Source organism: Ornithorhynchus anatinus, chromosome X5 (assembly GCF_004115215.2).
Source record: "Ornithorhynchus anatinus isolate Pmale09 chromosome X5, mOrnAna1.pri.v4, whole genome shotgun sequence".
NCBI lineage: Eukaryota > Metazoa > Chordata > Mammalia > Monotremata > Ornithorhynchidae > Ornithorhynchus > Ornithorhynchus anatinus.
Window position 1 is genome coordinate 5494605 of NC_041753.1, and position 21862 is coordinate 5516466.

General features: G+C 60.5%; 1 protein-coding gene across 2 annotated transcripts; it reads left to right on the top strand.

Annotated features, from left to right (window-relative positions):
• The first annotated feature begins 7834 nt into the window (after positions 1-7834).
• On the top strand, positions 7835-19365 carry NYAP1 (neuronal tyrosine phosphorylated phosphoinositide-3-kinase adaptor 1). Of its 2 annotated transcripts, none has more exons than XM_039910918.1 (6): positions 7835-9222; positions 11063-11409; positions 12207-13886; positions 14887-15114; positions 15708-15817; positions 18597-19365. In XM_039910918.1, exons 1-6 carry the CDS (start codon positions 9149-9151, stop codon positions 18876-18878), a joined length of 2721 nt encoding a protein of 906 aa, XP_039766852.1. In that variant the 5' UTR covers positions 7835-9148; the 3' UTR covers positions 18879-19365. The 2 variants fall into 2 exon arrangements, with proteins under 2 accessions (XP_039766852.1, XP_039766853.1); XM_039910919.1 differs by having other exon boundaries at positions 14890-15114.
• Positions 19366-21862: the final 2497 nt, after the last annotated feature.

Consider the following 21862-nt stretch of genomic DNA (forward strand, 5'->3'; position numbering starts at 1 on the left):
TCCGGGGCCTCGAAGGACTCATCTCCGATTCCCCCCGAAAGCTACAATCATCCCGGGAGGAGCGTCCTCGGCCCCCTCGGCCGGGGGCGGGGGAGTCCGGCCTCTCCCTATGGCCGAGGGTCCCGGGGCGGGGGCGTCCGGAGCGAAGAAGCCGGGCCCAGCCCGGTGGGGTCTCCGGGCCGCCGTGTGCGCGTGTCCTTGGGTCCGTCTCCAACGCTTGGCTTTGTCTGTCCGGCGCTGGCTTCTCTTCTGTTCTCTCTTTCTCTCTCCAGGCTGTTGACAATCCCCTCCACCAGGAAGTCCGGCCTCCTCCTGCCCCTGCTGACTACTCTCTTCCTCCTCCTTCTTCTCTTCTCTCTCTATCTCTCCCTCCGTCTGTCCGACTCTCTTCTCTTCTCTGTCTTTCTCTTTCCCTCCTTCCCTCCCTCCCCCTCGAGGCCCTCTTCCAACTGGCCCCCGGCCAAGCCCGCCGCCGCCGCCGCCGCCGCCGATGATACGGGGGGTGGCTTAACTCTACATCTGCTGGCCTAGTGCTATCCTCTCCAGACCCGTGGTAGCCGGAAAGGGGAGGGCCCAGCCCGGTGCCGATACACCCCCCGTTTCTCTCTCCTCTCTCCTCCCTGTCGCTCGCGCCCGCATCCGGAACCATTTTATATATACACACCGCATATCCTATGCACACACCCTCTCTGGGGCACCCAAGTATTCAGACACCCACACCTGCACATGTACGCGCAGCCAGACGGCGGGACGCGATCGTGCTCCCGGACGTCGAGACGGTTCCACGGATTCTGTTCGACGGACTCGGGACGCCGGGGGCCTCCGCGCTCAGATACACGTTCAGACCCACGCGCTGGCAGGCACGGGCCCGGAGCCCGGCCCGCTACCCGCGAGGCCACCCGCCCACCTAGATCCCGGTGCCCTAAAACCCCTTCGGTCGCGGATGTGGGGACACACGGCATGAGCGGGCCCGACCGACCGCACGACACGGGGACACGCACGGACGGATTCACGTACACTGGTTATGCGTTGTATATTTAGCCTCCCCCACCTAAAAAAATAAATCGATCGTGAGGCGCACGTGCTCGGTCTCTTTCTCGCCTTTACACGCGCGCATGGACGCTCTCTGCCTGCTCCCGCAGACCATGGCCATTTCAGGAATCCCGGTTTCTCCGCCACCATGTGGTATTTGTTAAACGCTCACTGTGTACCAGGATTCCACCTCTTGGGTAGGTGCGAGATAATCGGGCTGGACACCGTCCCGTGTCCCACATGGGGCTCACGCTCTTCAACCCCATTTACAGATGAGGTGACTGAGGCACCGCGAAGTGAAGTGGCTTGCCCAAGGCCACCCAGCAGACAAGTGGAGGAGCCAGGGCTAGAACCAGATCCTACTGATCCCCAGGCCCGGCTCTAGCCACGAGACCACGCCGCTCCTCGGCCGCCTCCCTCGGGAGTTGCGGGGGCTCCGATTCCCTCTCCCACTCCCAGATGGTGGAAAGAGCCCCGGCCCGGGAGTCCGAGGACCCGAGTTCTAATCCGACTCTGTACTTGCCTGCCGGGTGACTAGTCACTGAACTGCTCTGGGCCTTTCTTTGTCTGTAAAAAATGGGGATTAATTATATCTGTTCTCCCTCCTACTTAAACCGGGAGCCCCCTGTGGGGCAGGGATCGCATCCGACCTGTTTAACTTGTATCTACCCCAGCGCTTAGAGTAGTGCTCGACGCGTAGCGGGCGCTTAACAAATGCCGTAATTATTATTATTATTTCCTGAGAAGGAACCTCCCAGAGCAGTGGCAATTTCCAGTGGGCTTCCCTACCTCCCTCTCCCTCCTTCTCCTGCACCGAGTGTGCGTCTGTGCGGGATTGTTCGAGCTCTCCCCTCCCCAGTGCCTTCACTTTTCCTCTCCCAGCCCCTCTCATCCTGAATCCCAAAGGCACTTCCCACTCCCTCCTCCCCTCCCGATCAGTAGGTTCAAATACATCCCCGGTGTGGTTCCTCAACTTCCTCTGCTCCCAGATTCAGAGAGTTGGGGGAGGGGGCTGGGAGGGAGGGCCTCTGGGGTCCCCTTTCCCCGCCCAGTCTCTGGGGTCCCTCTGGTCCAGTTGAAGGAATCGGCCCAGGTTGGTGGAGTGAATAGAGCCCGGGCCTGGGAGCCGGGAGGTCTTGGGTTCTAATCCTTGCTCTGCCACCTGTCTGCTGTGGGACCTTGGGCAAGTCGCTTGACTTCTCTGGGCCTCAATGACCTCATCTGTAAAATGGGGATTGAGACCGTGAGCCCTACGTGGGACAGGTACTACGTCCAACCTAATTTTCTTGTATCCACCCCAGCGCTTAGTACAGTGCCTGGCACATGCCAAGTGCTTGATTAATACCATTATTATTATTATTGTTCAGTCCCTGAGGCTCTAAATGACCTTGGTCTCGGGTCCCCTTAAACCTCACCCCAGGGGTGAAGATAATAATATAATCATAATAATGATAATGATGATGGTATTTGTTAAGCGCTAACTGTGTGTCAAGCACTATTCTAAGCGCAGGGGTAGATACAAGTTGAGTTGGACACGGTCCCTCAGGGGGCTCACAGCCTTTAATCCCCATTTTACAGATGAGGGAACTGAGGCACAGAGACGTGAAGTGACTCGTCCGAGGACACACAGCCGCCAAGTGGCGGGGGCGGCATTAGAACACAGGTCCTTCTGACTCCCAGGCTCGGGCTCTACCCGTTCAGCCACGCCGCTTCATGAAACAGACTGTGAGCTGTGCACCGTAAGCGCGTCGTGTAATAGACTAGACTAGACAATAAGCTCGTCATGATCAGGGAACCCATCTGCTAATTCTGTGGCGATCTGTCAATCAGTGGTATTTATTGAGAGCTTACTCTGTGCTGAGCACGGTACTAAGCGCCTGGGAGAGTGCAGTACAGTGCAATTAGCAGACACATCCCTTGCCTCTAACGTGCTCCCAAGTGCTTAGTACGGTGCTCTGCACATTGTATACGTTCAATAAATACCACCGATTGATAGGAACTGCAAACTAAAGACGGCTCCTCCCCTCTCCCCGTCTTCCCAGGACTGCCTGAGGAATCACTGGTCTGGGGGGAATGGGGTTGGGGGTCTTGCTGAGGGTCTCGAGCTCCTTGGCCTTCCTGCCCCCTCCCCTGGCCGGGTGGAATGACCGAGGCCTAGAGCTTTCATCGTCGACTCCTCCTCTAGCCGAGCTGGAAGCAGCACGGCGGAGTGCATAGAACCCGGGCCTGGGAGCCAGGAGGTCATGGGTTCTAATCCCTGCTCTGCCACTTGCCCGTTGTGTGACCTTGGGCAAGTCACTTTCCTTCTCTGTGCCTCAGTTACCTCATTTGGAAAATGGGGATTGAGACTGTGAGCCCTATATGGGACAGGGACTGTGCCCAACCCGATTTGCTTGTATCCACCCCTGTGCTTAGTACAGTGCCCAGGACATAGTAAGCGCTTAACAAATACCATAATAATAACAATAATTCCCTAGATTGGTACCTCCTCCAGGGCAGGGATCACGTCTACCAACCTATTGTCCTCTCTCAAGTGCCTAATACAGTGCTCTGCACCCAGTAAGCTCTTGTCAGTCAGTCAATCTTATTTATTGCGCGCTTACTAGGTCAGAGCACTGTACTGGGCGCTTGGGAAGAGGACAATAATGCAAGATGTCAGACACATTCCCTGCCCACAGTGAGCTTACTGTCTAGAGGAAAACACCAGTGATGAATGTGGATATAAATTCAAGGAATTAAAATAATTATAATAATGATTATGGTATTTAAGTGCTTACAATGTTCCAGGTACTGTATTAAGTGCCGGGGTGAATAGGAACAAATTGGGTTGGAGGCCCGCTAAGGTTCTCTGGTTGAGGCCCAGAGGACTGAAGTGACTTGCCCAAGGTCACACAGCTGACAAGCGGCAGAGCCGGGATTAGAACCCATGATCTTCTGATTCCCAGGCCCGCGCTCTATCCACCGTTTCTCTATGTGCCAGGCACTGTACTAAATGCTAATCATCTTGGACACAGTCCATGTCCCACAGGGGACTCAGAGTCTTATTCCCCACTTAGACGACGGAACTGAGGCACAGAGAAATGACTTGCCCAAGGTCACATGTATTGTCCTCTCCCAGGCACTTAGAACAGCTCTCTGCACACAGGAAGGGCCCAATAAATAGGATTGATTGTTCGAGCCCGTTTTCTGTCCCTGGCCTCTCTGTTAGCTGCTTCTGCTGCTGCTCTCTAATCATAATAATTATGGGATTTGTTAAGTGCTCAGCTCGTAGTTCTAAATGCTTGGTTCTAAGCACTGGGGTCCATACCAGGAAATCAGGTTGCCCCATATAGGGCTCACAGTCTTCACCCCCATTTTACAGATGAGGTAACTGAGGCATAGAAAACTTAAATGGCCTGCCCAAGGTCACCCAGCAGACAAGAGGCGGGGCCGGGATTAGAACTCACGTCCTCTGACTCCCAAACCCGGCCTCTTCCCACTAAGCCCCGCTGCTTCTCTGTAACGCGAGGTGGAGATGAGGGAGGGGGAGAGGACAGGTCCTGGATTTGCCCGCCGAGGTGGGGCCGGTGGAGTCAAAGGTCACGGGGAGAAAGCCATGGGCGGGCACGGAAACTTTGAACCCCGGTGACATTAAATGAGGTGGCACTGCAGGTCGGGGACAGACCACCCAAGGGGCTGGAGAGGGCTTGAGATGCGAGGCTCAGACCCTTGAAGGAGGTGGGGGAGGGCAGGTGAGGGGAAGGGAAGACTCGCGTGGTCCAGTGGTTAGAACCCGGCCCTGGACACCAGAAGCTCCTGGGTTCTAATCCCGGCTCCGCCACGTGTCCGGGCGGGGAGGAAGGCGAAAGGGTCCAGGAGGCCTTCCCAGATTGAGCCCACCTTTCCCTCCGCTCCTCCTCCCCTCTCCCACCCTCTGCTCTTCCCCCTTCCCCTCCCCACAGCACTGCATATTTGCATATATCATTTATTACCCTATTTACTTTGTTAATGAGGTGTATATCTCTATGATTCTATTTATCTTGAGGATGTTTTGTTCTGTTTTGCTTTGCTGTCTCTCTCCCCCGTTTAGACTGCGAGCCCGTCAGTGGTTAGGGATGGTCTCTGTTGCCGAATTGTACATTCCAAGCGCTTAGTACAGTGCTCTGCACCTAGTAAGTGCTCAATAAATACTACCGAATGAATGCTGTGTGACCTTGGGCAAGTCACATCACTTCTCTGTGCCTCCGTTCCCTCATCTGTAAAATGGGGACCGAGACTCTGAGCCCCACGCGGGACAGGGACCGCGTCCAACCCGATTTGGTTCGTTCGATCGTGTTTACTGAGCGCTGACTGTGTGCAGAGCACTGTACTAAGCGCTTACAACTTACTAAGCCGTACGGGGCGATTTGGTTGCATCCAAGTGCTCAGCACAGCACTTGGCGGGTAGTAGGCGCTTATCAGGGAATCGCTTTGCGTTTTGTCCTTCGGCTCTGTTGATGTCTCTGGCTCTCTGAGAGGAGCAGCGTGGCTCAGTGGAAAGAGCCCGGGCTTGGGAGTCAGAGGTCACGGGTTCAAATCCCGGATCAGCCGCTTGTCAGCCGTGGGACTGTGGGCGAGTCACTTCACTTCTCTGGGCCTCAGTGACCTCATCTGTAAAATGGGGATTAAGACTATGAGCCCCACGTGGGACAACCTGATCACCTTGTATCCTCCCCAGCGCTTAGAACAGTGCTTTGCACATAGTAAGCGCTTAACAAATACCAACATTATTATTATTACAGTGTGTGTGTGTGTGTGTGTGTGTGTGTGTGTGTGTGTGTGTGACCCCTTTGAGGTTGCTGCCCCCTGCTGGCTTTCCCCTTCACCTGCACCTTCACGTGAGTTTCCCCCTTTCATGCATTCAATGGTATTTATTGAGCGCTTACTATGTGCAGAGCACTGTACTAAGCGCTTGGAGTGTACAATTCGGCAACAGAGAGAGACAATCCCTGCCCAATAACGGTCTCTCAGTCCAAACATGCTGGGAGCCCGGGACACCGGGGACCTCGAGCCAAGGCCCAAGAGGTTTTGGGCCATGCAGGGTTGGGCGGAGGGGGGCATGCATTCATTCATTCAGTCAGTCGTATTTATTGAACGGTTACTGGGTGCAGAGCACTGTACTAAGCGCTTGGGAAAGGACGATACAGCCATTAAAGGGAGACCATCCCTGCCCACAGCGAGCTCACAGTGTGGGGTGTGGGGGGAGACAGACGTCAATACAAGATAAACTGACATCAGTACAAATAAATAAAATGACAGATATATACATAAATGCAGTGGGGAGGGGGGGAAGAGCAAAGGGAGGAAGTTGAGGCCAAGAGCCCGGGCTTGGGAGTCAGAGGTCGTGGGTTCTAACCCCCGCTCCTCCATTTGTCTGCTGGGTGACCTTGGGCAAGCCACTTCACTTCTCTGGGCCTCTGTAATCTGTAAAATGGGGATTGAGACTGGGAGCCCCACGTGGGATAACCTGATGACCTTGCATCTACCCCAGCGCTTAGAACAGTGCTTAACAAATACTCTAATTGCCATTATGCTGGGAGAGGGAGTTGAGGAAAGGGGGGGCTTAGGCTGGGAAGGCCTCTTGGAGGAGATGGGCCTTCAGTAAGGCTTTGAAGGAGGTGGGGCGTCACCGGCGGATTTGAGGAGATATATTCAATCGTATTTACTGAGCGCTTAGACACTGTACTAAGGAGATGGGTGGGGGGAAGGGGATGCTCTTTGCACGACCCCCACCCGACCCCCTCCCCGGCCCGGGCCGCCCCCACGTAGGTTTCCAGTGGGAGGCCCGGGTCTGGTCCTTTCCTTTTCTTTCCCGAGGGCCGGCGAACGTTCAATAAATAGATCCCCAACCCCAACGCAATGAACTGTTTTCCGAGTCAAGGGAAGAGCGCATTATGTGGGGCGTTCGTCCCTTCGCCCCTGCCTCAGTCTGGCAGGATCCGTCTCTGGCTCTGGGGCGGAGCCCGGCCGCCTCTCTCCCCCTTTTCCCTCCGGTGTCCGTCTTTCCCTCTGTCCGTCCTTGACAGTTGTGGGTGGGAGGGGGTCGGGGCCGGGGGTGGGGCCGGGGGAGGGGCTGGGGGTGGGGCTGTCTCTGCGGCAGGGCCGGGCTCCGCTCTCCCCCTCCCCCCCTCCCCCGGCCCGCCGGTCTCTCTCTCTCTCTCTGTCTCTGGGTCTCTCTCCTCCCTCCTCCTCCTCCTCTTCCTCCTCCTCCTCCTCCTCCTCCGGGCGGAGCCCGGCATGGGGGGGCCGGCTCCGGGCAGGCCAGGTATGGGGTCTGGGGGCGGTTTCTTCGGTCTGGGGGAGTCAGGCCGGGTGATGGGAGGTGGCGGTGTCAGAAAGCTGGAAGGCCCGGGGCCCTGGAGGATGGGGTGGGGGGCGTCTGGGGAGGGAGAGGGGATGGGGTCCCGCCGGCCGGGGGAGGGTGGGGGGCGTCGAGGATGGATTGAGGGAGGCCGAGCCCGGCGGGGAAACTGGGGTGGGGGGCGCGCAGATGGGCCTCTTGGGGGAAAATCCGGTGTTGGGAGGGGGGGCCGGGGCAGAAGCCTGGGCCCGGAGGGTCGTTGGGGAGGGCCGAAGGGCGACGAGACCCCGGACCGGATCTGGGGGTGATGGGGAAGCCCGGGGTGGGGGTCTGGAAGCCGAAGGGATCCCGTGGAGGAGGGGGATGGGGGAGCCGGTGAGGGATGGAGGCCTGAAGATGGGGGGGAGGGCGCGGATGGTCCTTCCCCCTTCCTCAGTTTCCCTCTTCTCGGGAGACAGGGCGGGGCTGGGGAGTCTGGGGCCCCCCCATCCCCCAGCAGATAAGCGGATATAGGCAAACGAAGGGCTAAACGGTAACCCCTGGGCGTCAGGGGGCCCGTGTGTTTATGTGTGTCTGTGGGTGTGTCTGTTTATGTGTGGTGTGTGTTTGCGTATGTCTGGGTGCGTGACCGCCCTTCGGTGGGTCCGTCCGGCGGGGTCCGTAGGCCCGGGGCCCCGGATTTGCCCGTCTGTGGCTCCACGCGTAATTCGTGTGCGTCTGTCTTCGCCAGCGTCCGGTTGGGTGTCTGGTGTGTGCATGTGTGTGTTGGGTAAGGGGGTGTCTGGGGTTTCCATAGGACTGTCTCTTTCGGTGTCTGGATGAGGCTGGGGTGTGTGTGTCCGCGTGTACGTACCTCTTTCCATCTCTGTGAGGGGGTCCGTACGGGTCACTTTCTGTGTGTGTCTGGGTAGCTACGGGGGTCAGTTTCTCCGTGTGTGTGGGTCCGTTTGTGTGTGCCCGTCTGCGTGGGTCAGTTTCTGTCAATGGGAGTGAGTCTGTGTGTGCGTGTGTGTTTGGGTATTTGCACGAGTCGATTTATGAGTGTGTGTGCCTGTGTAGAGGGTCAGTGTCTGAGTGTGTGTGTTGGTGTATGTGTGTGGGCCTGTGTATACGGGTAGTTGCACGGGGCCGTTTCTGCCCGAGACCCTGTGTGTATATGTGTGTGTGCCTGTGTCTGGGTATCTGCATGGGTCAGTTTTTGTCTGTCCAAGGGTCAGTGTGTATATGTGTCTGTGTGTGTCTGGGTATGGGTGTCTTCGTGGGTCAGCTCCTGTCTGTGGGAGTGACTGTTTGGGAGACCGTGTGTGTGTCCGTGTCTGCCCCACGTGCCTGCCTCTGCGTGCGAGCTTGTGCGTCCTCGTGTGTGTCTGAGGGTCTTATCGGGTCTCCCGTGTGTGTGTCGTGTCTGTACAAGTCGGTGTGTGCATGCCTAACCCCCTGTGAGAGTGTGTGCGCGTCTGAAGAGTGGATGAGAATTGGTGACTGGTCTGTGTGTGTCTAAGCCGGTTATTTACATGCCTATCGCCATGTGGGCCTGTGCGTGTATGTCTGAAGGGTGTCCGGGTCAGTGTATGTGAGCGGTGTGTATATGTGTGTGTACGTGGGAGGTTGTGCACGTGTCTGCTTTTCCTCCGGGGTCTCCGAGGCCCAGGAAGGGCCGACACTACCTGTCCACCCGGGCCTTCCCCTACTGACCCCGGGACCTTCTTTTCGGGTCTCTCTCTTTCCTCACTGAAGTTGATCCGGGACCCAGGGAGGGGGCCCCCCCTCGCCCCTCCCTGCCCCCCGCCCCCCGACATGAACCTGAACCTGCTCTATCGCAAAACCAAGCTGGAGTGGAGGCAGCACAAGGAGGAGGAGGCCAAGAGGAGGTGAGGCGGCGGCGGGGTGAGGCGGGGTGGACGGACTCCTTCGCCTTCCGGGATGGGGGCGGGGAGGGAGGGAAGAAGAGCCTGGGGTCAGAGGGGACCCCGGATGCTGTGAGACCGGGGGCAAGTCACTTCGCTTCTCTGTGCCTCGGTTACCTCATCTGGAAAATGGGGATTAAAAGCGTGAGCCCCGGGTGGGACAACCTGATGACCCTGTATCTACCCCAGCGCTTAGAACAGTGCCTGGCACATCGTAAGCGCCTAGCGGATGCCGTCATCATCATTATTATTATTATTATCCCGGTGGAGGGGTGGTGAGCCTTAATCGGGCCTTCCTTTCGGACGGGCAGGGCTGAGAGGAGAAAAGGATCCGATGAAGATCAGTAACTCTTGAGCAGGTCTCTCATTCAGCTTTCAGTCTCCGTCTCTGCGAGCTTTCCCCTTCTCCATCCCTGCCCCGTCTCCCCCGTCTGTCTCCCTTTCCGTCTCCCACTCTCTCGGTCCCGGATCTCTGTGTTTTTCTCTCTCTCCCCGTCCGTTCTGGTTCCTCTGACCTTTCTCCTTGGGCTGACCCAGGACGGATTCGAAGGCTTCTCCTTTGGCTGCACCAGTCTCTGACTCAGTCCCACCGCCCCCCCCATCCCCATCCCACCCCGCGACCGTGGGTTTTTTCGCTCCCGTCGCTAATTAGATTAATCAGCACGCTGCCGCGGAGATCTCCCCCTAATGAAGGGTTAGAGACGGGCCCCAATCAGAGATCTCACCGCCCCCCTCCTTCCACGATCCCGTCCTCCCCTTTCCCCGCCCCGCTCTCCTCCCACCGAAAGAGTCGGAGAGACAGTAGAGACTGAGAGAGAGCCCCAGAGGGGAGAGACGGGTGATGGAGACAGAGTGACGGAGAGAAGGGGGCGACCCCCGGGCGTGCCGTCAAGCAGGGGGGGCTGCGGGGAGGAGGCCGCGGGCATGAGGGGCCTGGGCCGCGGAGGGGCCGGGGGCGACGACGGGGCATGGCGCTGCGGGAGCCAGGGGGTAGATCCGAAGGAGGGGGAGGAGGAGGAGGAAGAGGAGGACTGAACGATGACGGCGGCAGGTGTGTGACTGTCTGTCTACATGGGGGGGGGGGGGGGGGGGGGGTGTGTGACCGTGTGTATATTTGTGTGTGTGTGTGCACGCGCGCTTGAATGTCTCCGGTATAACAATGACCGGGTGGGTACTTGCGTGTCTCTGTGTGTGTGTGTCTGCCTGGCTCTTGCGCTCTGGGCTTCGTGCGCCCCCCCCATCTGCCTCCCCACCGACCCCCCCACCACGTTGTATGTGTGTGTGTGTGTGTGTGTGTGTGTGTGTGTACGCTGGAGGTGTCTTTGACAACGTGTTCACTTGACATCCCTTCCAGCGGATGCCAGGAGGCCCCAAGCCTCACGTCCTGATCATCCTGCCCTTTCCTCCCCTCCCTTTCCCCTCCTCCTCTCGTCCTTGGGCCTTCCCCCACCCCGCAATCCCACCTTTGCACCCCTGATTTCCAACCTGGCACCCCCTTTCTGAGCCTCCTCACCCATCCCTCCCTCCCTCTGTGCCCCAGGCCCCTGTCCGGCCCTCACCCTCCTCCCCTGCTCCTTCTGCATCTCTCTCCGTTTCTCTCCGTCTCTGTGTGTGGGGCTCAGGCCCCCTCCCCTAATCCCCCCCCCGCACCGCTCGGTGGTGCCGCCGCCCCCGGGGAGGGTCGAGGCCGGTCCTGGCGCCGGTAGGCCTCGCCGGGCGCCGGTAGGCCTCTCCGGCCGCCGGTAGGCCTCGCCGTTCTCCCCCGTCCCCAAACCTCCCCGTTTTTCTCCGCCCGCCCCCCCAGCGCAGGTAAGGAGGCGGGGCCGACGGGACCGGGATCGGGACCGGGATCGGGATCGGGGCCCGGGGTCCGGGTGCGGGACATCGCCTCCCTGCGCCGCTCGCTCAGGATGGGCTTCATGACGATGCCGGCCGCCTCCTCCCAGGAGCACGCCCCGCACCCCTGCCGCAGCGCCCTCGCCCCCCGCTCCCTCTCCTGCCACTCGGTGGGCAGCGTGGACGGCGGCGCCGGAGGGGGAGGGGGCGGGGACGGCGGGGCGCGGAGACCCCCGGCCAAGCCCCGCCGACACCCCACCACCAAGCTCAGCATGGCTGGGCTCGGGCCCGAAGTCCCCCCGAGCAAGAAAACCGGTGAGCATCCCGTTGGAGGGGGCCTTCTGGGGGGAGGGAGGGATGTGGGTGGGGGGTTTGGGGGTGGGAGTGTTTGGGGAACAAAGTGGGAGGGTCTCTTTGGGGGGACGGACGGAGGTACGCGTGTATGTGTGCATTTTGTGGGGGGTGGTCCTGACAGGAAGGCCCATCATGGGGATGGGGCATGTGAGGATCCATTCTTGTGCGGGGGGAGTATGGGGGGGGCACATCTGTCCATGGGCTGGTCCGATCTGGGGGGCAGGGGGACAACATGCCCGGGAGGGTCCATTGATGAGGGAAGGGGAAATCCGGCCCGGAATGACCCACTCTGGGAAGTGGGAGGGGGCCGGGGGTGGGGGGTGCACCTTAATAATAATTATAGTATTTGTTAAGCGTTTACTCTGGGCCAAGCACTGTTCTAAGAACTGAGGAAGGTCCAGTTCTGGAAGCGGGAGGCAGTGGGGTGTGGGTGTGGGGAGGGGGAGGGAGAGGCAGGGGACGGGGGGCAGAGAGTCCATCCCGAGGGAGGTGATTCGGGGGGGAGGGCAGGGTAGGAAAGGGAAGCGCTTAGTACGGTGCTCTGCACACAGTGAAGCGCTCAGTAAATACGACTGACTGAAAAGCCAGGGAGCCGGAGTTCCCACGGCTCTCCAGGCCGAGGGGAGATTCGGCGGGGAGTCGCGGCCTACTGTGACCGTTGACGGGCCGGAGGAGGATTTGGGGTCCCGGGCGGGTCGGGGCAGGGGGCCGGGGCGGGGGTCGGCCCCTGCTGAAACGGCGCCGGCGGCCCCTCCCAGGCCCTCAGAAGCCGGTCCCGGAAGGCCGAGACTGCAGCCGCAAGGTCCCCCCGCAGAAGCCGAAGCGCAGCCCCAACACCCAGCTCTCCGTCTCCTTCGACGAGTCCTGCCCGGAGGTGGCGGGCTCCCGGGCCGGGGCCGGGGTGGGCCCCGCCGCCCCTCCGCGCTCCGGCCGCGGGGGCCGGGGGGCGGCCGGGGACCCCGACCCGGGGGGCCGGGAGGAAGAGCCCGTCTACATCGAGATGGTGGGGGACGTGTTCCGGGCCGGCGGGCGAGGAGGAGGAGACGGAGGCCGAGGAGGAGGAGGAGGAGGAGGAGGAGACGGAGGAGGGGGCGCGGGGGGAGGGGGCGCCGGGGGCACCCCCGGCCCGGCCCCGCAGGACTCGGACTCGGAGGAGAGCGAGGCCATCTACGAGGAGATGAAGTACCCGCTGGCCGAGGAGGGGGCGGACGGGAGGGCCAACGGGGCCCTCCCGCCGCCGGCCGCCGCCGCCCCCTCCCCGGCCCCGCACCCGCCCCCGCACCCCCTCCGCCTGCTGCAGCGTCGCCCCGCCTCCGCCCTCCAGCCCCGCAGGGACGGGGGTCCCGCCAAGACCCCGCCGTGCTGCGACATCCCGCCGCCCTTCCCCAACCTCCTCCAGCACCGGCCGCCGCTCCTCGCCTTCCCGCAGGCCAAGCCGGCCGGTCCCGCCGGCCCCGCCAGGGTCCCCGGGGACGGGGCGTCCCGCCTGCCCGTCCTCTGCCACGCCAAGGAGCCAGCCGGCCCCGGCCCCGTCGTCCAAGTGCCTGGGCGGGAGCCGGACGCCCCGCCGCCCCCTCCCGCCGTCGCCGCCGTCGCCCACGTGCTGCCCGCGCCGCCCTCGGGCCGGGCCCGGAGCCACTCGACGCCGCTGCCCCCGCAGGGCAAGGCTCAGCCCCGTGGGGAGCGGGACCTCCCCACCTCCCACAGCGTCATCTGCCCCCGCGCCCCGGGGCCGGGGCCGGCGGCCCTCCCGGCAGCGGCGGCGCCCCCGGACACGGCGGTGGCCTACACCATGGTGTACTCGGCCGTCAAGGTGACCGCCCACTCGGTCCTGCCGGCCGGCCCGGAGCCCCAGGCGGAGAAGGAGATCGCGGTGCTGCACGGCATGCTGTGCGCCGGCGGCAGGCCCCCGCCCCCGCCGCCCCCGCCCCCGCCGCCGCCCCCGGGACCCCCGGCCAAAGGAGGCCTCGCCGCCCTGCACCTCCACCACCACCACCTCCACCACCACCTCCTCCACCATCACCACCACCACCTCCTCCACCATCACCACCACCTCCACCGGCCCGGCTGCCTGGTCGCCTCCCCGCAAGGCCTCCCGGACCCCGCCGGGCCCCTGGGGCCGCCCTGGACCTACCCGGCCGGGGCGGGGTCCAAGAGACCCCCGGCCTACGAGAGCCTGAAGGCGGCCGGGGCGGGGCCGGCCAAGGGCTGCGGGACCCCGGCCCCCCTGGTGAAGATCCAGCTGCCCGAGCGGGGCGAGGGCGCCTTCGCCAGCATCGCCTGCGCCCACCTCCTGGCCAGGGCGGGGACCCCGGAGGACGGGGAGGAGGCGGGGGACGGCGACGGCGACGGGGAAGAGGTGGGGGCGGCGTTCGGGGCGGGCTGGGCCCTGCAGAGGAAGGTCTTGTACGGCGCCAGGAAAGCCAAGGAGCTGGACAGTGAGTGAGGCGCTGGGCCCCGGGGGAGGGGGCCGGGGCGGGGGGACGACCCTCGGGGGGCAGGAGGAGGCCGGTCGATGCTGGGTTCCGGGGAGCGGTCGGGAGCGTCTGTTGAAGCCAGGAGGGCTTCCTGGAGGAGGAAAGGGGGGAGGAAGGGAACAGAGTGAGAGAGAGGTCGGGCAGGCTGGCTAGGGGAGAAGAACTGTGGGAAAGGATGTGGGTCTGGAGGCACGTGGTGAGGGAGGGGGGACGGTTTTTATCTCGGGGGTGGAATCCAGAGGATGGGAGGAGGGCGGAAATCCGACGGTCTGACATCGAACCCCCGGACCCCCTCCTCCCCAGCCAGCCTCTCCCCACACCGGGGGAGGGATGGGGGAGGAGGGCGGGGGTCGGGGGATCCGGAGCCAAACCCAGCTGCCTCAGCACGGTTTCCATGGCGACCCGCACTGACGGGAGGGAGAGGAGAGGCCCCCCCCCGGCCCGTTGCCTGGCAACGCAATGCTCCACCGGGCCTGCGCTCCGGGACCGGGCCGGCGTCTGGGCCTTGGAGGGAAAAATGGGGGACCCAGAATGGGAGCTTCCCCCCCCAACCCCCCACCTCCTTCCTGAGGTCCGGCCTACCCCGGCTCCGCAGCTTCGAGATGGGGGAGAGCGGGGTCTGGCCTGGAGGTGGCGAGGGCTGAGGTCGGAGGTTGGGGGTCAGAGGTCGGGGTGGGGAGTTCGGGAGAGCCAGCCCCGTTTCCTCTCCGGGGGGACGGGCCGGGGTTCGGGTTCGGGTCCCCCGTGGGGAGAGAGAGGGGAGTTTCAGAGCAGTGGAGAGCGGCAGTGGCTTTGGTGGGAAAATGCCAAAAGGAGGAGAAAGAAGATGAAGAGAGGTGGAGAGAGAGACAGCGCGCATGCCACAGATGGGGAGAGGGAAAAGGGCGGTGAGAGGTGGAGAGACACGCAAAGACACTCAGAGAGAGACCAGGCCGTGACCTCCTTCCTCGTTCTGTCCCAGCAGAGGGGTCGGAGGGGGCCCGGGCCTGGGCCTGGGCCGGCCGCGCGGACCCGCCGGCCAAAGCGGAGCGGGAGGAGAAGGGGCTCCCGCCCTCGGCCATCCCCGTGAGGAGCCAGGGGGCCGAGGGCCTGCTGGCCCGAATCCACGCCGGAGGAGACCGAGGCGGCGGGGGCCGGACGGGGCTCCCCGTGCCCTGCCAGACCTTCCCCGCCTGCCACCGCAACGGAGGTACGGTGGGCCCTGCGGGGATGGGCTCTGAACCCACGGGCTTGTGGTAGACACACTGAGGCAGGTATTCAACTACCGTGCCTCTCTCTGTTTCTCTACTTTTGTGCCTCTCTTTTTCCTCTCTTTCTGGCTCCATCTATGTTTATCTCTCTCCCCTCTCTTTCCTCTCTTTGTCTCTCTTTTTCCTCTCTCTGTCTCTGGCTCTGTGTGTCTTTCTCCTCTCTCTGTCTTTTTTCCTCACTCAATCTCCTCTCTCTGTCTCTTTGTGTATCTCTTTTTCCTCTCTGTCTCTTTGAGTCTCCCTCTCTCTCTCTGTGTCTCTCTTTTTCATCTCTTTTTGTCTCTTTGGGTCTTTTTCTTCTCTCTCTGCCTCTGTTTCTCTCTCTTTCCCCTTTCTGTCTCTCTTTCCTGTCTCCTCTTTCTGTGTCTCTGTGTCTCTGTCTCTGTGTCTCCTCTCTGTCTCTTTCTTCTCTATCTCTCCGAGTCTCTCTCCTTTTTCTCTGACTCTTTTCTCTCTGTGTCTCTCTCCTTTCTCCGTCTCTCTCTCTTCTCTGTCTCTGTCTCCCCGGCCCTGCTTCTCTTCCCCACGGCAGACTTGACGGGGGGCTACCGCCTTGGGCGCTCAGCCTCCACCTCCGGGGTCCGCCAGGCAGCCCTCCACACCCCGCGCCCCTGCAGCCAGGCCCGGGAGTCGCCCAGCCAGGTGAGGAAGGCGGACGGATCCCCGACGGGCCTCCTCGGGCTCGGCCTCAGGGAGGGCGGCCCGGAGGAGCCGGTCTTGGAGACGAGGGCAGGAGGAGGAGCTTCTGAGGGCCGGGAGGGATGGCGGCCCGGACGGTGAAGGGTGGGGTGGGTTAGCAGCTGAAAGATGGGGAGTCTGGGCCTGGGACACAGGTTCGGGGATTAGGCCCAGGAGATTTAGTAGCCGGTAGACCAGGAGTCCCAAGCACTTAGTTCAGTCCTCTGCATACAGTAAGTGCTCATTAAATACGATTGAATGAATCTAGAATGAATCTAGAAAAGTCATCAAGTCAGAGAAGCAACGGGCCCTCGTGGGAAGAGCACCAGTCTGAGATTCCTGGCTTCGAATCCTGGCTCCGCCACTTGCCTGCCGTGTGACCTTGGGCAAGTCACTTCTTGGGGGCCTTAATTTCCTCCTCTGTAAAGTGGGGACCAAACGCCTATTCCCCCCACCGCCCTTGGACTGTGAGCTCCGTGAGGGACAGGGACCGGGTCCAACCTGATTATTTTATGTCAGCCCCAGTGCTCAGTTCAGTGTTTGGCACATAGCGAGGGCTTCACAAATACCATTACTGTTATTACTATTATTATTATGGCCCTGGTTCTTGGGGAGCTCATACTCTAACCGGGGCAGTGAGCGAGGAGGAAAGACAATCCGTATTAATGCGGGCAGACAATGATGACGAGTATGTCCATGACTTGCGGTGGGTGGGGTGGTCCCGGAAGGTTTCCTGGAGGAGGTGGACTGGTGTTGGGATTTAAAAGAAAGACGGTGGGGTTGCGGACGGGTTCGGGGAGAGCTCAGAGAGCTGACCCCGGGACGGAGAGGCGGGAAGAGGGAAACGTGTGGCAGGGGGTTCTGAGACCGCAGAGGTTGGGGCTGAGGTTTCACCTCTGGCCAGACTTTCTAAAGGAGAGGGGCGACTGGGCCCCGCGGTGTCTCTTTCTCCTGAGATCTCCCAGCCCTGCAGAGACCCCTGGCTTTAGGGGCCCGGGGAAGAAGCCCACCAGGGAGGAGGCAGAGGGCTGGATGGGATGGTTTGTTGACCTATCCATCAGTGGGTGGTGTTAAATTGAGCGCAGAGCACTGGGCTAAGCGCTTGAGAAAGGACGATACGATAGAGTCGGTTGGCATGTTTTCTGCCCACAGGGAGCTGACGGTCTACAGGGGCAGGCAGACATTAAATCAGTCAATCGGTGACACTTATTGAGCCCGGACTATGGGCAGAGGAGGGGACTAAACGCTTTGGGAAAGGGCAAAACGATAAAGTTGGTAGGCATATTCCCTGCCTTCAAGGAGCATTCAGGCTAGACTCTGAGCTCGTTATAGACAGGCAACAGATCTGTTGCGCCTCAGTTTCCTCATCTGTAAAACTGAGATGGTGAGCCCCACCTGGGGCAGGGGCTGTGTCCAACCCAATTTGTTTGTATCTACCCCAGCGCTCAGTACATAGAAAGCACTTAACGAAGAAAGTATGTAGAAAGCACTTAACAAATATCGCAGTTATTATTATTATTACTGGGCATTAAGACCATGAGCCCCATGTGGGACAGGGACTTTATCCATCCTGATTAGCTTGTATCAACCCCAGTGCTTAGAACAGTGCTTGACACATAGAAGGTGCTTAACAAATGCCATTATTGTTATGATCACTCTCCCAAGTGCTTAGTAGAGTGCTGTGCATATAGTAAGCACCCAATAAATACCACTGAGTGATTGATCATTTGATAGAAAGGCAGACGTTAAAATAGATGACAGCTCTGTACGTCAGTGCCGTGGGACTGAAGGTGGGGTGAATATCAGGCCTAGTGGCAAGAGCACGGGCTTGGGAGTCAGAGGTCATGGGTTCTAATCCCCCCCCCCCCCGCCACTTGTCTCCTCCGTGAGCTTGGGCAAGTCACTTAACTTCTCTGGGCCTCAGTTACCTCATCTGTGAAATGGGGATTGAGACTGCGAGCCCCCCATGGGACCACCTGATCACCTTGTATCCTCCCAGGGCTTAGAACAGTGCTTGGCACGTAGTGAGCGCTTAAATACCATGAGTATTACTATTATTACTATTATTAATATCAACTAATTAAAAGGGCTCAGGTCCAGTACCATTATTACTATAATCATTACTCTCCCAAGCGCTTAGTTTAGTGTTCTGCATAGTAAGCTCTCAATAAATACCACTGATTGATTGACCGATGGAGCGATAGAAAGGTAGACATTAAAACAGATGACAGCTATGTACGTAAGGGCTGAGGGTAGGGAACCGATCAAGTATTTAAAAGGACTCCGATCTGAGTGCCGAGGTGACACTGAAAGGCGAGGGAGTCGGGGAGACGAGGACTTGGGGAAGGCTTCTTGGAGGAGATGGGATTTTAGAGGGGCTCAGAAGGTGGGGAGAGCGGCGGTCTGTCCGTCGGCTGCTAGGTTCATTCGTTCGTTCAGTTGTATCTATCGAGCGCTTCCTGAAATAACCGTGGTTTCTTTTAAGGGTTTACTGGGGGCCAGAAACGGTATGAAATGCTGGGATGGGTACAGAGCACTGTACTAAGCGCTTGGGAGAGTAGACTACAACAATAAACAGCCACATTCCGTGCCCACAAGGAGCTTAGAGTCTAGAGGAGGGGGGAGATGAACATTGATAGAAAATGGATAAAGTGTGGGGGTGTGGATGGAGGGGGAGCCCTGTCGTGATCTTCCGTCTCTCTGTCCCCCGCCGCCCTGGCCGGGGCCGGGGCCGGGGCCACAGATGCACCCCGCGCTGCCCCAGCCGCTGCCCCTGCCCCTGCCCCTGCCCCTGCCTCAGCCGCCCCCGCCGGCCCGGGAGCGAGACGGGAAGCTGCTGGAGGTCATCGAGCGCAAACGCTGCGTCTGCAAGGAGATCAAGGCGAGGCACCGTCCGGACCGGGGCCTGTGCAAGCAGGAGAGCATGCCCATCCTCCCCAGCTGGCGCCGTGGGCCTGAGCCCCGCAAGGCCGGGACCCCACCCTGCCGACGCCAGCACACCGTCCTCTGGGACACGGCCATCTGAGCTGGGGGACGGACCCCGGGACGGGGGGATCGGGCCTAGGCAGCCAGCCTGCCCTTCCCACCCCAAGGAGGCCGCCCAGAGGCCCGCAGGTCTGGGAGGGGAAAGTGAGTGGAGCTCCCACCCCCCCGCCCCCTTCCCCCCTCGCTGGACGTGGGAGGTCGGACCCTCGGGCCTGCCCGTGGTCCCCCCCGCTGCTGGACTTTGGGGGTACGAGGCCATCCCAGAACCGGTGGGGGTGTCCCCCCCCCCGCAACACACTCCCAGCTGCATCCCCGTTTCTCCCCCAACCCCCTCATTGGGGTGCGCAGACCCCCTCCCTCCTCCCACCCCCCACCCCGTGGAGGCCAGGGTCGGGGAGAGGGAGAAGAGTGGGGGGTGGGGGAGGTGGGTGTGAGCACCGAGTGTCAGAGAGTGAGTGTGAGAGACTGGATTATGGAAAGTTGGGGGTGGGGGGAGCAGGTGGCGGGAGGCAGGGAGGGGCTGTATTTATTTATTTATTTATTTATTTATTTATTTATTTATTTATTTATTTATTTGCTTTAACTGATTTTTTTACACCTACAATGGGGAAACCCGAGCCCCTCCTGCCCCTCCCCACCTGGAGTTGGGGGGAGTCGAGGGGGGCTACGGGTGGGGGGGTCAGAGGGCCCACTCCAACTCCCAGGCCCCACCCCATCCACCCTGTTTCTGTATTTCCGGTCGGGGAGGGGGAGGGGGCTGGGAAGAGGGAGGGCACCCCAGTTTCAAGTAATTTCCGATTTGCTGGAATGGGCTAGCGTAGCTGGGGGTGGGGGGTGGGCCCCCTCCGCTCTGAAACAGGAAAATGATTTACTGCTGGGGTGAGGGGCTGGGGGCCCGTGGAGGGAGGGGTAGTCGAGGGAGGGGGAGGGAGGGAGGAGGGAGAAACAAGGGGTGGGCGGTAGGGTGGGCGGTTGGGGGGATTTATTTTCAAAAAAAAAACCACAACAAAAAAAAATGGAACGACCAGGACATTTTTTGAATTCATTTCTTTCCAGAATACTATATTAAAAGAATAATGATCGTAGAATCGGCTTCCTTCGGGTCGTGTTGCCCCTTGCCCAGGTTGGGCTTGCTGGTGACTGGGGGATTTCTCCATCGGGGCCTCCGTGGTGGCCCCTTTGTCCGTGGGGTGGTCTCTCTCCCCGAGAAGGCCCGAGGGACAGCGGGGTGAAGGAGGGGATGGGGGCCTGAAGACCCATGGTTGAGGCCCAGACTGTAACCGAGGGGATGGTGGGGGGTGGGTTGTGCTTGATAGAAGGGGAGAGGATTGGGACCTGGAGAGAACCTCCCCACCCCACCTCAGGGAGCCCAATCTGCAGTTGTGGACCCTTGGAGAAATTGGAGGAAATCTGAGGCAACAGCAGTAAGGAAGGAGGTTAGACCTCAGGGAGAATTTACTGTTGAAGAGGAGCGGAAAAAAAGACACGTGAAAATTTGGGGCACTGCCCTGTTTCTGCAGGAGAAGGGCAGAATAGGACAATCCCTATCATCCAGACAAGATCCTTGACCTCTTCTCTCGTCTGACACTTTGGGATCAGTCAGTCAGTTGTATTTATTGGGCGTTTATTGTGCTTCGTAGTAAGCGCTTGGGAGAGTCCAAAAGAACGCTAAACAGACACGTTGCCTGTCCACAACGGGCTTACTGAGGAGGCTGAGGGTCTCTTCTGGGCTAGGGTCAGGGGTCGGCAGAGTCCCTCCCCTGGTTTCCAGGGAAACCGCACCCCTCTTCTCTGCTGAGATGGCACAGATGATCGTGCAGATGAGGTAGGGGCTGCTGGCTGGGTTCAGCTAGTTTGGGGGGCGATAATGGTGGGAGCCGCACTGGGTGGGGGTACGAGAGGAGAGGACGGAAGGAAGGGGGGGTTCGGAACCAGTCTCACGCTCCGGGCCCTGCCACCGCCAATGTCCCCTCCTGGGGATTGGTGGATGAGGGGCAACCCCCCGGGGAGAGGGGAGGGAGGGAGATTTGGAATGGGCCCAGAGCCCCCCCTACCTGGAAGAAGGGGTGGCTGGGGTTGAGGTAGGAGGGGCTTGGACCTGGGAGTCAGAGAGCCTCTTCTTGATTTCTCAAGGTTTCCCTCTCCCAGGGGAAAGAGCCAAATAGATTCCTTGTTATCTGGAGCCAAAGGCTTGTCTTCTCAGCTGCTCCCCTGGCGGGGGGGTGGGCGGGGAGGGCAGAGAAAATGGGGAGGGGGGGTTCTCACCGCCAGTCATTCCTTCCTGACACCCAGAAACCCTCTCCTTCCCTACTTGAGCCCCATCTCTCACTCCCCAAAAGGTGACGGGTTGGGGGTGGGACAGGGTGGGGAAGTACAAGGGGGGAGAACGGAAGAAAATAAGATCGCCTCTCTCCCATAAACACCTTCTGTCTCTTCACACATTTGTGGAGACAAATGTCTCAGCTTCGGAGTCAGTCAAGGAAGTGGGGGTGGGGAGGAGGGGTTGGAATGGGTAGGGGGCGGGGGAGCCGTGGGAGGAGAGAGGGGAGAGAGCTCTTTGAAGGAGAATAAGGATTTCTGCCGGTGATTTCTCACCATCCCCTCCTTTCCCAGGGAGGCGGAATTCACACCCAGGGGTTTCTGAGGGGAGAAGGGCTGAGGCTGCTTCGAGGGAGGGCGGTTGGGGATCCCCCGGAGGAATTGGTCTGAGGAGGCCTCTCTGGGGAGGGGAAGGGTCCGGCCTACCTCGCCCCTTCTGCTCCGAAACACACGGAGGCCTCTGTGTCGCCGACTTGGGGAGCGGGAACCCGTCACCGTGATGTCGGCGCAGGCCCGGGGAGGGGGGGCAGATAGTGTGTCACCGAGGCGAGGTGGCGGGGGCTCGGTTAGTCCTCGTTAATCACAAGTCCTGGGGTTGCCGGGGGGAGTGTTGGGGGCTGGGGGTTAGTGCTCCGTTTCGTCTGGAAGCCCTTATGTGGCCCTTCCTGGCCCGAAGGGTCAAGGGGAAAGGCATCTGGCCGTGGG

What these genes read in the sequence shown, in the direction of transcription:
- NYAP1 (XM_039910918.1), top strand. Translation starts at nt 9,149, where the DNA reads ATGAACCTGAACCTGCTCTATCGCAAAACCAAGCTGGAGTGGAGGCAG. An exon ending in CCCCCCGAGCAAGAAAACCG is followed by an intron (nt 11,410 to 12,206) that starts GTGAGCATCCCG and finishes GGCCCCTCCCAG; the next exon opens with GCCCTCAGAAGCCGGTCCCG. An exon ending in CCCGGGAGTCGCCCAGCCAG is followed by an intron (nt 15,818 to 18,596) that starts GTGAGGAAGGCG and finishes CCGGGGCCACAG; the next exon opens with ATGCACCCCGCGCTGCCCCA.